At 34.6% G+C, this 17,614-nt stretch overlaps 1 protein-coding gene across 5 annotated transcripts in view; it reads left to right on the top strand.

Moving 5' to 3' along the window:
* Positions 1 to 17,614, top strand: part of BRWD3 (bromodomain and WD repeat domain containing 3) — a 125,137-nt gene that overhangs the window by 86,801 nt on the left and 20,722 nt on the right. Inside the window, exons 25-37 of one of the 5 annotated variants that reach the window (XM_031944752.1) lie at positions 2,682 to 2,789; positions 4,914 to 5,038; positions 5,249 to 5,331; positions 8,986 to 9,097; positions 9,873 to 9,934; positions 10,031 to 10,186; positions 10,897 to 11,017; positions 11,613 to 11,738; positions 11,834 to 11,933; positions 13,208 to 13,264; positions 13,830 to 13,967; positions 16,175 to 16,327; positions 17,127 to 17,290. In XM_031944752.1, coding sequence (XP_031800612.1) covers positions 2,682 to 2,789; positions 4,914 to 5,038; positions 5,249 to 5,331; positions 8,986 to 9,097; positions 9,873 to 9,934; positions 10,031 to 10,186; positions 10,897 to 11,017; positions 11,613 to 11,738; positions 11,834 to 11,933; positions 13,208 to 13,264; positions 13,830 to 13,967; positions 16,175 to 16,327; positions 17,127 to 17,290 — 1,505 coding nt within the window. The remainder of the gene's footprint in view (positions 1 to 2,681; positions 2,790 to 4,913; positions 5,039 to 5,248; positions 5,332 to 8,985; positions 9,098 to 9,872; positions 9,935 to 10,030; positions 10,187 to 10,896; positions 11,018 to 11,612; positions 11,739 to 11,833; positions 11,934 to 13,207; positions 13,265 to 13,829; positions 13,968 to 16,174; positions 16,328 to 17,126; positions 17,291 to 17,614) is intronic. The other 4 variants (XM_023507025.2, XM_031944750.1, XM_023507027.2 and 1 more) reach the window with 4 other exon arrangements.

Raw genomic sequence — 17,614 nt, 5'->3', positions numbered from 1 at the left:
TAATTAACCATCATCATTGGCACAAAATTTAAGGAAATCTCTAAACAAGAAATCATAACTTTTAATTTTTTTATGGAAATTGTGATGTTATCACTTAAGAACCAGAAGGCTTATATCATTTCTCCGATATGTTAGCAGAACTTTAGTTTTGATTGCTGGCCAAATATTCATTGGCTTAGACAGACAGTTTGTTGCTTAAAATGTACTTAAAGCCTTTTTACCCAGGTAGAACTTTGAGGGAGTTTGTGTTCTGTGCTCTGCTGGCTTGGAAAATTTTCGGTTACTACCACATTGGTTAGGAGTCAGCTAAAGACAGCCTTTGTTGCTCAAGGAGATGTTGAAAGTATCTGTACTTTTGCAATGTCAGAACTTATTTGCAAGACTGCGTTTAGAAAGTTTGGTTTTTGATTAAGTATTTTGTCCTAAGAACTACATAATTTTTTGACTATTTTACAAACACTAAAATCTATTGGTTATTTTAATGAGAGACCTTGCTCCATCTGCAATGGAGTCAATATCCTTCTGGCTGATACATTAAGTGTAGGAACTGAAAGCATTTCCATTTTGGTCTTATAGAAAGACATCAGACATAACAGCAAAATTGAAGAGTAGCTTAAAGCCTTAAAAATAAAAAAACAAAAAACACTAGCACAGGTGATAGCCTCATACCCGAAAGGTCACAAGAAACATCAATAAATGGGATACTTAATAATCTTGCTTTGTATTTCTCATGATGCCTTGAGAGTGTTGTAAAGCTAGTAATAGTTTTGTACCAAGATGTTTCTAAATTTGAAGAAGTAGAGAAATTCTATGAAAAACTTGACAATTTAATCCTAACTGCTATTTTTTTCACTTTTAAAATTCAAATTTCATTTAATATGAACTTAACAAATATTAAAATTTTACCCTACTATCAAGTTCCCTTGCCTTTGTCTACTTCCAGACTTCTCTGATACTTTTCTGTGCATTTATTGTTTCATTTTTCAGTTGTTGCCTCAGCATCTCAACTTTTCTATCTCTTTCCTTTGTAACAAGTATGGTTGAGGAAAAGGAAATGAACGCTTTGACTATAACCTTTTAACCAATTCTATACGGTTTGCTACTTGGTGACAAGAGGTAGACACAGGGAATTATGATGAAAGGCATGTGGGAATAGAGGGCAAGCGTTCGAAGATTATTCAGCATTTTCAGTCCTGCGTTCCATGTCGAAAAGCCCTGGGATTAGTGAACTCCAAATAATTTTAAAAAATGAAATGAACTCTTAGAGCAAAAAATAACATAGTGATGTGGCAGTTATTTCTAAATTATATAATCAGATCAATTGATAGGAGCAAAAGTCAAATTTATCAAGTTGGATGACAGAGTATAGATTAAAAAGTACCACATATGATCCAAGTCTGTCTATCTGACCAAGCTGCTGTTTTATTAGTGTGGTGTCTACATTAAAATAGATGTTTGATTTTGAAAAATAGGAAGTATATGAATGTCAAATCTAGCTTAATTAAAATTTTGTTGGGAAGTAATTCACTTTCACAGGGAGATCAAGAGAAACTCAAGAAAATACTTTATCCAGAAAATGCTTACATATCTCTTTGAAAATAAAAATGGCAGCTAAGGTATAACACTAGTTGGAAGTATGAAGTCATTGGTGGGGAAAATGAATCTTTGTTAGCTTTACATTAGTTTCAACTAAGCCATTTTCAGCCCACCAACATTTTTTATAAGTGAAAATCAAAAGGGAACCACAAACTGGTTTTTTAAGGCACATATTTAGATTATTCACATAAGTGATAGTAACGTAAGGATCACATTTTAGTTTATCAGTATGTTAGTTGAAAGTGGAAATAGCATTCAAGGAAAGCAGGGTGAGAAAAGAAACTGGACCCAGAGGGCAAGAATACATCCCTGCAAGAGAGGATAGAATTTTCAAGGCATTTAGGGATTGATCTTCAAGTTATTTCAGAGAAGGGTGAATTCCCAAAGAGCAAGCATGATCATGGTATCAATACCTCCAAATGAAACTATGCAAACCTAATGTGGTAGCAGTTATCCAAAATTGGCTAATTAGTAGCCTGTGGCTACTTTCATTAAGTCCTGCATTCTGTTGTTTTAGTTTATATCAACCTATCAGGGTTACACAGTCCCCAAAATATATTGGTCCTCATAATTGAAAATGAAGTCAATGCTTAAAGTACCCTTTGAAAGTAGTAGCATTTACATAACTCCTGCAGTTGTATAGTGTACTGATTTATACTACTGAGCAGCTGACATTTTCACATTGGACTCTTATCTAGTTGTATTTTATGTGAGGGAAACCTCATCCTTTTTCTAACTACAAACATACCAAATATTCATCATTAATGGTTGTGTATTTGGAAGGTAGCTTATATTGCACTTTGCAGATAATGTTGCAGGAACATCTGCCTTAATGAAAAGTCACTTCTAAATTGCTTATTAAATAGCATGTCTCTGTGTTGTCTTCTGTCTTTTTTTGTGTGAATGATTGCTGTTACCTGGGCATTAAATCATTTAAGGTATTCTGTTTTGTTTTCCTCTTGTAGTAGACAGGTCCCAAGGATGAGCACTGGGGACATTTTGGGGTGACACAAACAGAAGATAATGCTTGGTAGATTCAAAATGCCATATTCTTCAATACCTTTCTTTTTTTTTTTCTCCCTTAGCTTATATATTTTAGGCAAGGCCATGAAGCTTATGTGCGGGCTGTTAGAAAAGCAAAAATATACAGTATTAATTTACAGAAACAACCATGGAACAAAATGGACCTCAGGGTAAGCTTACCAAGTTCACAAACCTATGTCTGTGTCATACCATTGCAAATGAATTCAGTGACTTCTTGACAGTTTTATTGGCTTGTTCTTTTGAACTCTTGCAATCATCTCTCTCCTTCCCGCTTCTCTTGGGTTCCACACAGTCAGATGATCAATAGTTCTAAAACACAGGGCACATCCTATTGCTGTTATGCACAGAATATTTAGTGACTTCCAGACCTTTCACAGGTATACTCCTGTAGTCAAGTCTCCCCAATAAACTTTAGAACATTCCATCGTCTTCCATACATTTCCTGTAGCCTCCCACTTCTGGGAAGTCCTCGTCAGAGTCCCCATTCAAACTGCTGTGGGTAAATTGCTGTATTTGGAGTCGGGAGAACTCTGATTACATATTGTCTCAGACACTTAATAGCTCGTTGACCCTAAGCCACGTCCCCTTTTCTCATCCTCAGTTTCCTCATATGCAAAATGGGGTAGGGCAAAATAAGACCTACATCACAAGGTGGTTGTTAGGATCAAATTAGTTAAAACATGTAAAATGCCTAGAGTGCCAAGTGTTTTCTTGATCTGTGTACATGTTTTATCCTTCCAAAAGGGCAAAAGTTCCTTGAGGTCACTCAGTCATTCGTTGTCGAATTGCCCAATTAGTGCTCACATATACCGAACTAGTATTGATCTGTGCCAGGCATTGTAGTGGTTACCATCAGGGCTACAAACATAAAATAAACAGGAATAGTTCCTCCTTTGGATGATTGGCAGTGGCTCTGCTCTGCCAGCCGCATGAGAGCCGAAGGAGTAGGGGCAAAGTCCAAGGTAATGGTGGGAAGCAGGTGGAGGGAATGGTCCAAGTAGAAGTCAGTTTGGCCAGAGTCGTCTGAGAAAATGACCTATGGCATCCAGAGTTTAATTGAAAGTGGTGTGTCATATTTCTACTTTTTAATTTGATTTTTTTTTCATTCTCATGTGTTTTTTTTTTTTCTTTTTTCTCTTTTTATCCTAATTGAGAGACTCCTGCTTGGTCTAGTGGTAGCATCTGTAGTAAAAAGGAAGTTCAGGAGTGAGATGAGTGTTTAGGGGAAAGATGATTATGATGGGAGCTCGCTTTTGTAGAGCGCTTCAAGATTTATGTAATGGTTTTTCAAAAATGATTTCTTTTGATCCTTATAGCAGCTGTGAAGTTGGTGCTCTTATCACTATTTTATAGTTGAGGAAACAGACTAAGAGACACAAGGCTTTATCTTTAGAATCAACCTCATGCCCATTTCCAGAAAAAATCCCCCATGTTTTTGGGGTCTGCATATTTTACCAAGTATTTGCAGGATAGGAAACATTTGACAGGCCTTCACAATGGTTTGGATGTTGTGAGTGAGGAAGGGTGTGGTGTCAGGGACAACAATCTCCATGTTGTGGGAGCCTGACTGAATGGGAAGATTTTGTGCCCTTTACGATAATGGGGAAGTTAGAAAGAGGGGAAGGTTTAGGGGCAAAGACGGTGAATTTACTTTTGCATGTGTGTTTAAGGTGTGTATGGGACATTGATAGTTAGCAGCTGCTAGGAGACAGTGAGGAGATGTGAGGCTAGAGGTCAGGAGGGAGTTTAGAGCTGAATAGATTTGAGAATCATCTATATAAAGCTGGACCTTGAATCCATGGGGTCTGATGAAGTCATCATGTGAGACTGGATTGAGGGAGAAGCGAGCTTTGTTGGGGCACCCATAGTTAGTGGGTATGACACGGATGAAAATCTTAAGCAAAAGAGGCTGAGAAGGTGTTTTGTTTATGTGTCACTGATACACCACAAATATTTGTTGAACTAATTTTTCCTATAAAGATAAAAAGAGGGGGCGTATTTTATTTTAGTAGTAGAAATTTGAAAGGTAAATGAAAAATTAAGTTCTTGGGATGCTGGGTACTATAGTTGAGACTTCCTCTGCAGATTTAGAAATAGGGTAAGAAAGTACATGGAGGTCTTTGAGAAAAGCACATGATGGGATTATCTATCAAAGTACTTTCTAGTCCTGTGATGGTAAAAATGGGCAGTTTACAGACTCTCCTCATAATAAAATAAGATGTATATGTAATGCAAGTCCATCAAAAACATTCCTTTTGATTTCTTTTGAACAGGAACAAGAATTTGTAAAAACTGTGGGAATCAAATATGAAATTGGACCACCTACACTTTGCTGCTTGAAGCTCGCATTTCTGGATCCCATCTCAGGCAAAATGACTGGAGAATCTTTTTCCATTAAGTAAGTTGCACACTCTGGTCATAGAATCTTACTTGTCTGATTCAGCAAAAAGGTTTTTTTTGTTTTTGTTTTTTTTTTAAATCAGCTTGTCACCTGTGATGTGAGTATTAGAAGAAATTCCCAAGGGACAATTCCTACTCGAGTACTGTCCTGGATTACTGTAGAATGACACAGGACATATTTATAGAAATGTTTTTTTTCCCTACAAAGGTACCACGATATGCCAGATGTTATTGATTTCCTTGTTCTCCATCAGTTTTATAATGAAGCCAAAGAAAGGAACTGGCAGAATGGTAAGTTCTTGCCACCTCTTATGGCCAATCTTTCAAGGTTAATAAGTGGGGATTTTCTTATTGTTATTGACTAACCAATCTTAGAAATGCATTTGTATTAGAGCAAAAGGATGTAGTATTAATGGTGATACATAAAGGTTATTAACTTCAAAATTGCATCAGCTTATCTCCATTGCTTTTAAGTTTGTTGATGAATTCGTTAAAGTGATTAGTGGATGGGATATTTGACATGAGATGTGTCTAGCACAGAATTTTGTTTCTGGCATTTGTAGCAAAGGAAAGTAGTTGAATGAAGTCATGGGTTTCTCTCTGTGACATTATTTCACAAAACTTACAGATAGTACACATATTCCCCATAGATCTAAATCAAATTTATGTTAACCTTTTGTAGACCTCTTTGTTTTAATTCTCTACTTCTCGTTGCCTAATGATTTAATAGCGAGAGGCCTGCAGGATATGCCCTCTGTTGTGTAAAGGATGACTTCTCTTGGGTCCAGGGATTCTTCCTACCAACCCAAATATTAACATTGATCTTGGTACACATTCTCTGTAGTGTTGGTCTTCAATTTTGTCTGTTCTCAATCTTTTCAGCCTGAGTAATTCACACTAACTACCTAAATTACAAGTATCTTCAAGTCATCTAATTCAGGACTTCTCTTAAACTTTTGGTATCATGGAACATTTTGGCAAACTGATGATGCATATTGATTACTTTTAAGCTTCATTTAAAAAAATTAATATTTGAAGGAATTCCTTAATTTCCCATAGATTAGTGAAAATGAGGTTCTAATTCTTTTCCTAAGTTTATGACCCCTTGAAAATGTTAAATGGAATGAGATGTATAGATCCCTCCTTAAGCCTTGATTGTATGCAACTCCTTCTTTTGACAGGTTAGTGAACTGAAAACCAAAAAAGGGGATGAATTTAGACTGTATTCACACAGTGGCTTAACTTTTCTTGGGATCATTTTTATTAACCAGTTAGTAAATATATCAAGTATCTGCTGTGTGCCAGGCACTGTGCTAAGCACTATTTCTTTTTACTAGACCTTCTCTAATTTTGGATGTGTTTTTTGAGTTGATATAATCAAAGCTTTCCTGTTTATTCAGATTGAGATGCACCTTTGTTTTTCTGTAATCTGATTTGATGTTGATGATAATCACATCCTGTATTTTACTGGCCTTTCTGAACAAAGGAGAATCTTGGGCCTTTTTTTTTTTTTTTCCTCTAATTTATTTTGTTTTTCTAAGTGTTCTGTCTGGTCACTTCAGATTTTTTGGCTTGGGGTCAAAAACCAGTGACTCACCTCACCACATTGATGATAACTCCTTGTGTAACTTCAATTCTGGCTTCTTGAAGTTTTTCTCTCTTTCCCTCTCTTTCTCTCCCTCTCCTTTTTTTTTTTTTTTAATTAACCTTGAAATTTCACTATTCAGAAGGATTGAATGCTTATCTGAAAACTGGATGATATAGTTCCCTGTGCTGTCCTCCATAGTCATTTGTACAACTTTTAAATCAGACTCTCCCTACCCAGTTATCTTACTCTTTACAGAAGTGGCCATGCATTTACCACGAATACTCTCCTATTCGTAAAACAATCCTATTCATCATTGGAACTTATGAGCCAGTTTCCTTTCCATGAATAGTTTTTTCGCAAAATATTGGCGTGAAACAAATAATAGATTTTTGTGGGTTGGTTTGTTTTCGGGTCTGTATAATTATGCCCACTTGATTTGCCCCTGTTCTCAAACTTTTTGTTTTATTTCTTAAAATAATGATTCTTGAATGAATATCAATCTGTCCATATGTATGCAAACAAATATACATGTGTGTTTGTATATAATCAACAACAGACTGTATTGTTGCAAATAAACATACATACACGTGTTAATGCATCCATTTCAATAATCTTTTAATTCTGCTTAAAGATGCTAATCATTTTGTAATTTATGGCAATTGCATTCTGCTGGGAAGCTTTACGGTAGTTTATAGAATGACTGATAAGTCATTTTTACCACATATGATAATTTGTGTATTATCAGTCACTTGCCAATGTGTACCTATTCCATTATCAGTGACCAAATAGGATTAGATATGTTTCGTGAACATATTTTCCATCATTTTTTTTGAACATGCCTTTTCATCTCTATAAGTGACATTTCTTAGTATATTCATCTTTCCCATGCCCCACAGAGAAATCTAGTTTTAAGCAAAACCAAACAATAAAGGAACTACTTCTACTTCTTGACAACATAAGCAGCATTCCATGCCTTCCTGTCCCAATGTAGAAGGAATACTTTTTTTTAGCACCCCAAATTTTTCATTTAAATTAATGTTACTTCCTGAACTTCTTTTCACCTTAAGTGTTAAATGAATTAACACCTCTCCCTCCCAAATAAAACAGAATCATGGAGTAATCATTTCAGAATAATGTAGTAATCATTTCTTTTAGTTTAGTGGAAACCAAAGAGAACAGTGTTTAACTGTGGATAGAGTCAGGACAGGCTGATTTTATGTCTTCTGCCACATGATGTACTAGCTGTGTAATCCTGGAAAAATCATTTAATCCTTCTGTTAGTTCTCTTGTCAACTCTTCTAATCCTATAAAAATTGCAGATGAATTGCAGAGGAAATTTCTTCACTGGTAGCTTTCTCCAGTGATGAACTCACAATCCAGAACCTTTTCCTCTTAAGCCCAGCCCCAGTAAAGGAATTCTGATGTTATGGAAGTATCTGCAGTGTAATTTCAGAAGCACTAAATTTAAATCAGAAAGTTGTCTCTAACTTACTGTGTTGCTTGACTTATGTAGTGTTCACTTGTTTGCTTTGTTTTTACAATGATGGGATTGAACTAGATGACGTCTATGGTTCCAGCCAAATCCTAGGGTTCTGTGATCTTGTATACCATTGAAAAGATTTTTATATCTACATATGTCTTTTATATCTATATATGTCATCAGTGTTGGACATTTCTTCCAGTGGTACAAATGTGACATCACCGCCTCTTTATTTGTGTGATTCTTACCCAGGCCCTTTCTTAAATCCTCCTTTGGAATTCCACCCAACAGAAGTCTCCTTCAAGTTCCTGGAATAGTATTAGAATTTTATATATATAGTGTTGATTCCCTCCACAGTACTATTCTCTTCCTCACATCTTAAACTTAGTTCCTTGAAGAAATTGCCAGCAAATTCCTATTAAGAAAACATGCATTCTTACCTAGCATATCTAAAGTCTCATTCATGTTTATCTAACTCTAATTCTTAACCAATCTAGTATTCTGAATTTCTGAGCCAGAGCAAAGTAGTAACAGGATGGTATTCCTCCCGTTGGGTTTGGGCACAGTGAAATGTATGTGATTTTAGGCAGTGTGACTTGGGAAGAGAAACACTTGGTAGTGAGCATAACTGTTTTCTTTAATAGTAAGTAATAGATACTTATATCTGGAAAACAATAAATTATTTCTTGTATTATACATTTAAGAAAATAGAGAAAAACATAGTACCTTTTGAAAAAATTCATAGAAAAGCGTAACATTCTGTTAATCTCAAATATGACTTTGCTTAGAATCCTTACATTTCTAGATATATAGATTTTAGTTTGTTCAACAAGATGTATGAGTACCTTTTAAAAATTCTCTTTAACAAAAATTTTAGGTGACAGATTTCGCAGTATAATAGATGATGCATGGTGGTTTGGAACTGTGGAGAGTCAACAACCTTTCCAGCCAGAGTATCCTGACAGTTCTTTCCAGTGTTACAGTGTTCAGTAAGTATGATTACAGTGATTATACATTTAATGCCACAATATGTAAATCCATGAATCCATGGCTTTTATAAATCTCATTGGGTATTTTCTGTGTGAGAATATTAAGCCATTATTTAACCACTTCATGGTTGGCCTGTTGCATAAAACCGAACAAGGAACTATAAATAGGACTCTTATTTCTTTCTTTTTCATATTTTTTTCTTGTCTGTTTTTATGTGTATTACACAAGGATTCTCTTCTGAGACCATCTTGCTAAAATATGGCATCATATGATTTGATGTAATTGATTAAAGCAGCAGGAAACATGCTGCATATTATTTAATTTTGTATTTTGAGGATTCCTGATGAACACATTGTTCATCCTTAGAGATTGTTTTATTGTTTTATTTTCAAGCAGTAGTTCAACAGAGCTTGATTTGGGGGTTTACTTTTTACAGATTGGAAAAGACATTCCTAACTTTTTGGTCCACACCTAAGGGAAACGGGCAACTATCAAGTCATAGAATGAAGAAATTTACAGAATGGATCCCCTTCCCAAAGTTCTTTTTGACTCAGTATTAGATGTAAATTTGGGTTGAGGTTCAGTAGACTAAATCTTAAAGTTGAAGGTCACAGTCAGTAGCCCATGTTTATTTCTTAAGTTTAATTATGTCTGGGCAAAAGGCTTTCACAGAATTGCATTGTACTTTTAAAAATAGTACACAGAAAGTTCTCTCATGTTTGTTTGTCAAGACGAGTGCATGTGAATTTGATTTCTCTTATTGCTTTTTAATAGTTGGGACAATAACGAAAGAGAAAAGATGAGCCCCTGGGACATGGAACCAATTCCAGAAGGAAGTAAATATCCTTTTGAAAATTCATTCTTCTGAAACTATCATGGCAGTCCCCAGAAATTTAAATTAATTATTTCTGATTTATTTTTTTTCCCCCAAGCTTCCTTCCCAGATGAAGTTGGTGCTGGTGTCCCTGTATCTCAGGAAGAACTGACTGCTTTGCTCTATAGGCCCCAAGAAGGAGAATGGGGGGCTCATTCTAGAGATGAGGAGTGTGAACGGATTATTCAGGGCATTGATCATCTTCTTACCCTGGGTATGATGAATTTAAAAGACTGAGTGAACTTATTTATAATCTGATCTTACAGTTTGTCATATTCAGCTATACATTTCTCTTAGTAGGGAAGAAACAGATTTTTGTTTTAGTATCAGAGCTTTTCAATACCTGTCCAAAGTAATGACTGCTGTGCTTTTTTTGATGTTCTCAGGGGATTAGTGGTAAAGGTTAGGCCTGCCAGATCTCAGGTACTTTTGTCCTTCCCTTTTAATTGTGATTGGCAATAAGGAGACAGCTCTCCCCAGAGTTTTTCCCCTTGACAGTTATTTCTTGTTCACTTGGGTTCATTGGGAGAGACATTGGGTAAAGTAATTTTTTTAATTTGCAAGGCTTGCTTAATGTCATAAATCATATGACTAAAGAAACATGGAGTTTACTCATAAAATACCCACAAAGTTCTTTGAAATGTGACTTTCAAACCAAATTTTATAGTTTCCTATTTGATTTTTTTAAAAGTGTGTTTTACCAAATTATTTAAATTTTCATTAGGAGGGGTAGATTTTATTCTTTCTAAGCTTAATGTTTTTGTAAGTTGAAACTAGCTAAAAACTCATTGTTCTATGATATAGAAGTATAGCTTATTCCCTCTCCTTCTAAGCATTGATGAGGAATGGATCTCATTTGTTAATAAAAAAAAAATGTGTCATTCTGCATTTAACATTACCTTGTTTGATCTTGGTCCTTTGTAGATTTTGCTAGCCCTTTTGCTGTTCCCGTGGACCTTAGTGCCTACCCCTTGTATTGCACTGTAGTTGCTTATCCGACTGACCTCAACACAATTAGACGGAGACTTGAAAACCGGTTTTATAGGTTAGTTGAGTCCTTATAATCTTGTAGAAAATGTAAAACATTGGTTGTGTGTTTTTCTTGGAGAACGTTTGAACCAGTAATGTTTGCATTGTTATAGTGGGAAATGAGGAATTGTTCAAAATAACTCATCACAATTTTGTCTAGTAAATTTGGATCCCTAATTCACATAATTAAAAAATAAAAATAAAAATTGTATCCAGCTCGATAAAAGTAACTACTAGAAGAACTTTGTTTCTAAAACCATGTTCCTTCGTATTCTCTTTGAGAAAGTGTTTTTCCTTCTCTCCATTTTCTCTCATTCCCTTATAATCCTCTAAATCACTTCTTACCCAAAACATGCTAATTTCATTTTTATCTCAAGTTTTTGGTGTTCAGACTAGGATTCTTGAACACTAGTCCTATATCTGTTCTGGTCCTACATCATCTCTTTTTTCCTCTTTTTCTGTGGGCATGTCAATCATGTACATCAGCTTGATCACCTTTCATGTGTTATGCAAACTTCAGATTTTTTTTTTTTTAAATCTCTAGAATATCTGTGTTAATGCTTATGTACTTATCTTTGGCACCTGATAGATAAGTTTTCCTTTTTTTTCAGGAGAATATCAGCTTTGATGTGGGAGGTACGATACATTGAGCATAATGCCAGGACTTTTAATGAGCCCAATAGTCCTATAGTTAAAGCAGCCAAAGTTGTAACTGATGTTTTACTTCGCTTTATTGGGTAAGAGAATAATTTGATTTTTCATAGGGATAAACTTTTTTTTAATTCTAAAAGTTGTCATGAGCTAAAATTTGATTTGCCCACGTGTTTTCCAGTGATCAGAGTTGTACTGATATTCTGTCCACGTATAACAAAGTTAAGGCAGAAGATTTTATAAGCACTGAGGAAGACGGGGACCAGGACTGTAGCAATGAGGTAAGAATGTAATAAAAAGTGGATAATTCTGAATATTTAAAATGGATGTGTTTTAATTGGTTGTGAGCAGTGTGTTTGATCAGCATCTGCATCTTTTTAAAATTAAAAATTCTCTCCTGTATCTTTTGTAGGGACATTCCAAATTTCTATTGTTCAAGTATAGGTCACCTGTTATCCACTTCGTATTTAAGAGGTTTCAATAATGAAGCATCAGTATTTTAGATTTTAAGGTTTTGAAAGAAATCATTTAACGTTTCTTACTATTTATTTGAGAGAACATTGATTAATTTAATTGAAATGTGTATGAAGTTTTTTACTCTTTGGATCTTAGTATATTTTAAACTTAATTTTGAGTTGATTCAAGTTTTTTGCTTGATGAGATGTCTTCATTTGCCTTCATGAACATCATTTACAGTATTCTTGGAAAATATAGGAGGATGGAAAATGTAATTATGTATTACTGTAGTGAGTTAGATTTTGTTCTTTAAATCAGGAAAACACAGAAAATCCCATATGGTTTTTTATTACCATGAATCACACAAAGCATTATTCTTTTCATAATCTGGCATTTTGTTTTTCACCTAGCATTTGCCTCAGGGTTAGGATATAGCAACAGTTCTCTTCCAGCTAATGTGGCACCGAATGTAACTCCCAAATTAATTAGAATGAATTCAGCGTTCGCATATCTATAAGGGATTTATGCTGGTTTCAGTTGATTTATGCCTTGGTTTTGAATTACTAGCATTTATAAGGTTATTTCCATCCTCTCCGGGCATTTGACCCTCATTTTCAGAGGCTTCCTGTATCTGCAGCCCTAAGTTATTTAAGCCTTTTGGTTTTTGTAACAGCTATGTTTCCTATAGTACAACCACAATAGCACACACTTCTCCACTTAAATGTTTTGGTGTAGGTTTTTAAATTTTTTAATGAAACTCGATTTCTTAAAGCATTGAGAAAAGTCACTAATTATGTATATGTGTGTCTGCATGCACGTATATGCAGTATTGCAAACATTTTGCTTATTTGTTCTTTTTGACTAGCTAGCAAGCAATCAGTCCTAGTGATTGTCTCTGGCATTGCCACCCAGATTGAAGGAGGAAGAGGAGGGGAAGAAAAGCTTTTTAGTACCTCCTGAAGCTTTCATTTTGTTGTTGTCACCAAGAAAGGAGCCCTCTGAGAAGTCTGAGGACTGTTTTGGCTATTTTTGATTTATAATTAAATATTCAAGTAGTTTTTAAAATTCAGTATAATGTTTTTCTTTTTTTAAATTCTAGGTGGTACAAGTGCCAGATGTAGATTCTGATGGTCCTGGAACATCCTCTGGAATAACAGTAAGTAAAGGAGACTACTGCTGAGAATAAAATACCTTTTCCAAGATTTTCCATACTAGTAAATTTATAACTTTCTTTAAAGTCCATTTTCGCTTGTAAAGAGGAGGGGATTCATAAAAAGGATACTGACGAGTGAAATTTGTATATCTTCACAATGGATTGATTCAATAAGAAGAGTAAATATTGTTCTAAGTGTTAGAATGGAAAACTTGAGTTGCCAGAATGGATGGGGCCCTTGCAAGTGTGCTTGCTTTTTATTTATTTATTTTTTTTTACCTTTTGGAGATTCCAAAGGCTAAAATATGTATTAGGTTAGGATTTTCATGAAGTATATTCTTAAAGCAGTAAACCCACTTAACCTCCATTTTAAGAGGAGAATATTTTATTATAGTTAGACTTACTTAAGATAGCTATTTGAATATCAATTTTAAAAACTAGGGAAAACTTTTTTTTAAAGGAACATCCTTTTTCAGAAAGTTTTTTTGAGTATCTAATGTAGAGAAATAAATCCCTTTTACCTGCTCCACGCTTAGCTTTTAAATGTAGTTTCCCATAAAACTTGTAGGTAAGATGCCCACCCAAAACTTCCATTCAAGCAACTCCTGTTGAATGGGTAAAACAGTGTAAAGAACTTTTGAGCCTCATTTATGAACGTGAAGACTCTGAACACTTTCGACAACCAGTCGATCAATTGTCTTACCCGGTAAGTGTGTGCTACCTTCAATGAGAACCAGCGTTGTCTCGCTACATACAGGAAGTTTCAATTCAACGTTGCTAATGCCATTGACTTGTGGGATGCCTGTGCATGCGAAGTTTGAAAAATTATATTCTGTACTTTGAGACTCAAATCTTTTTGTGCTTCTTTTCTGTTTTTTATCTTGGTCATCTATTTTTCTTTTCAAGTTTTTGCCTTTATATATATATATATATATATATTTTTTTTTTAATTACAGTAGAGTTTAGCACATTGTATACATTCAGTGGATAAGTGCACAAAGTATTCCACTTTGACTTAACTCTTAATGGATCTTTTTACTTGATGCAATCCCTAAAATAGTCAAGGAAACGATAACACTACTTTTTATTTTAGCAGGGACAGAGACCATACAGGAAACGATCATTAGAATATATTTCTAATATTATTTGTATTGGATTTTTAAAAAGCAGTCTGGTGTAGTTTGTGGACCCCTTTTCAGAATAATGTTTCTAAATGCATAAAAACATATGTAAGATTACAAAGGTAACCACTTATTTTGAAATAGTTAAGGAAACATTTTAAAGAGCAAATTCATGGATCTGTCCTGGATCAGACCCAACCGTGAATTCATCACTTCCAAGATGTCTTCCTCTATCAACATGTTTTTTTGGGGAAAAAAAAAAAACATTTTAGTTCAGCGAAGGCATTTGCAAACAGCAATTGAGAAATCTCAATCTTTGTTTTTTTGAAGGATAGATAGGTTTTATCTTTTTCTGGGATAATTTCAAAGAATAATTAAGAAGGGAAATTTCAGGATTATTTTTTAATATTAACATAGTATTTCTATTTGGAAACTCTTGTGTTATTGGCATGTAATATTTATGTAATAGCATTCTGGGTACATAGTATGTGCTCTATGTTCTCCTAGGGTAAGCAGCAGCAAGGAAGAGAAATGCTGAAATCCATTGTAGCATTTGCATCAAAAGAATCTCTTCTCCCTATGATACAGGCTCAGTAGCTACTTAAAAAACCAACTTAAAAAAATTGATTTTTATTCCCCATATTACAGTGAACCTTTTTTCTAATTTGACAAAAGTGTCCAACAGCTCTTCTGTTCTTTTTCTTTCTTTGCCATTTAAACAAAATTGCACAGAAAAGGTTACAAGCCATTTATGTATGTAATGGATTTCTACTTTCAAGTTTCTCTCGTCCATTTCCACAAGGCATTTGTTTGTTGAGGCGCTAAGGTCAGACTGATCCAGCATTTACCTGCTCAACACCTTCCTTTAGAAGTTCTGCATTATGATTTTCAGTCATCACGTTTTGACATTTGGTTTTTGGACTGAATTGATTGTCTAAAAGCCATTCTGAATAGATATTAGCTTTTTAGAAAATGACTTAAACAAAAGCTGCATCTGGGTTCTTTGAGTCCCTCATTTGAAGAAGATGAGGAAATTTTTTTTTTAAAAAAAGAGGAATTTTTTAAATACAATTTCTGTTTTTTGATTTCTTTTCAGAGAATATACTGATTTTATTGTCTCATAATTCTGCATGGATAGAAATTTCATTTTGAAACTTTATCACTAAAGGTTTTTTACTTTAACCCTTTGTTGGCATATAGGTCTGGTTATTTATACTAGAATGAGAGTTCAAGGTGAAACAATTAGAGAATATTTTCCTTAAAAACATTCCTGTCAAATTCTGAACCATTGTGATAACCCTATACACAGGAGGGGTTTGTGATAAGAGTCTAGATTCCTGAAAATATTTAGTTCTGTCACTCCATTCTAGAGGAGAGTAATCCTTTTTGTGGTTGGGAAGGGTCTGGGTTGGTTGTCAAGAGAAACTTTTTCTGCACTGGAGACTGTTCAGGGCTAGAGCAAAGGAAATTAAACTTTTTTTAATGATTGATCTTCTCTTTTGTATCCTTGTATAGCCATGTGCTTTTGCAGAATGGAAATAGGAGCTAAGGTCCCTTCTGAGCTTATTTTCACTTCTAGGAGTTTTAGTGGCATCAGACATCCCTACTTTGTGATATAGTTGTTTTGGTTTTGAAAGGTTGGGAAGTCTAGGGTGGTTTGGGTGGTACTTTCCCTAAAGCATAATGGAGGTTATAGAGTTACTTGTTATACTAAGCAAACCTCTCTCTTCTTGTATATTGTTGAACACTGTTGCCAAGATTTAGATATGATAACATACATTAATACTTTTAGGATTATCAAGATATTATAGACACTCCTATGGACTTCAGCACTGTGAAAGAAACTTTGGAAGCAGGAAACTATGCCAGTCCTTTGGAATTTTATAAGGATGTTCGCCTAATATTCACCAACTCAAAAGCTTATACTCCTAATAAAAAGTCAAGGGTATGAGTATTCTTCATGGAATAATTATTTTAACCATTTTGTAAAAACAAAATTCCTTGAACCTCATTTAGGCAACCAGTCATTTGTATTAAACAGTTATCTTTGATCACTTTTTAAACAGTTAAAAAAGGTGCTACTATGAGTATACTAGTTTAGTCTCTTGAAATATCTCTACTAAAACCTGGGTTTAATAATAATAAGCATGCATGTTACACACCACGGTACTTTTGTATATAAGCAATACTGAATTAACTTGTCTTCCTTTCACTTGCCTCCTATTTATGTTTGCATATTTACCTCAGGCTATCAGAGAAAGGTCAAGACAATAGTAAGTAGTAAGTGAAAAATTAGGCCAGTGTTAATTTTTTGATAAATATTGTTTGCTAGAAAGGTGGTTGGTATTGTGGAGATGGCATAAGCAAAATATTTTTATGATCTGTAGATTGTTTTATCCTCATTTCCATAGTTGGGTATGAAACACTCTTTGGAACTTTTATCATTTTAACTGTATTCGGCATTTACCGATACCCTGTCTGAAATGAAATTTAGCGGGAGCAAAACAGGCAGTTTATATATAGTCTCCACTGGTACCACATTTACATTGAGTCAATTCTCAACAATGGTTTTTCTCACCAAATAGTCATATATAAATGAGTTCTACTGTAGTTAATTCATCATTTCGGTGAGTGAAATTTCAGGACTGTTGAATATAAGTTTTGTTTGGAATGATGATACAGATGTTTCTATGCATTTTCGTAGTCTATTTTTAATAGAACTAAGTTATGTTTCCTGGTTTCAGATCTACAGCATGACTCTTCGCTTATCTGCCTTATTTGAAAATCATATTAAAAATATAATCTCTGATTATAAATCTACCATCCAGTGTCAGAAGAGGAAACAGCCCCCGTACAGAAAACGGATCCGAAGCAGCAGTAGTTCACCAAATAGTAGCAGAGCATCAAGGTAATTGTACTCTTGTTTTTCCCATTTCATTAATGATCCCTTTTATACTTAGAACAAACTCTCCAATAATTTTGCTGTCCTTTGCTCCTTCTTTGCTCAGCTTTTTATTGTTGTTTCCTCCACGTGTTCACTGTAAGGTTTTTTTCTCTTAAGTGCCATCACCATCATCAGTCATCTAATTATATCATTATTATTAACATCATTGTCGTTTTGGAAGTCTCTTCTTAATGTGACAGTAGTTTGAGGGATAAAAGGAGCATTGTTTTATAATGGTTCCCAGTGTTTGGTCTGTTTAGTAGATAACTGACCTGGGAATTATGAGAC

This window comes from Sarcophilus harrisii, chromosome X (assembly GCF_902635505.1).
Source record: "Sarcophilus harrisii chromosome X, mSarHar1.11, whole genome shotgun sequence".
NCBI classification, from domain to species: domain Eukaryota; kingdom Metazoa; phylum Chordata; class Mammalia; order Dasyuromorphia; family Dasyuridae; genus Sarcophilus; species Sarcophilus harrisii.
Note: the sequence above shows the minus strand (reverse complement) of the source record. Positions and strands in the feature narration are given on the sequence as shown.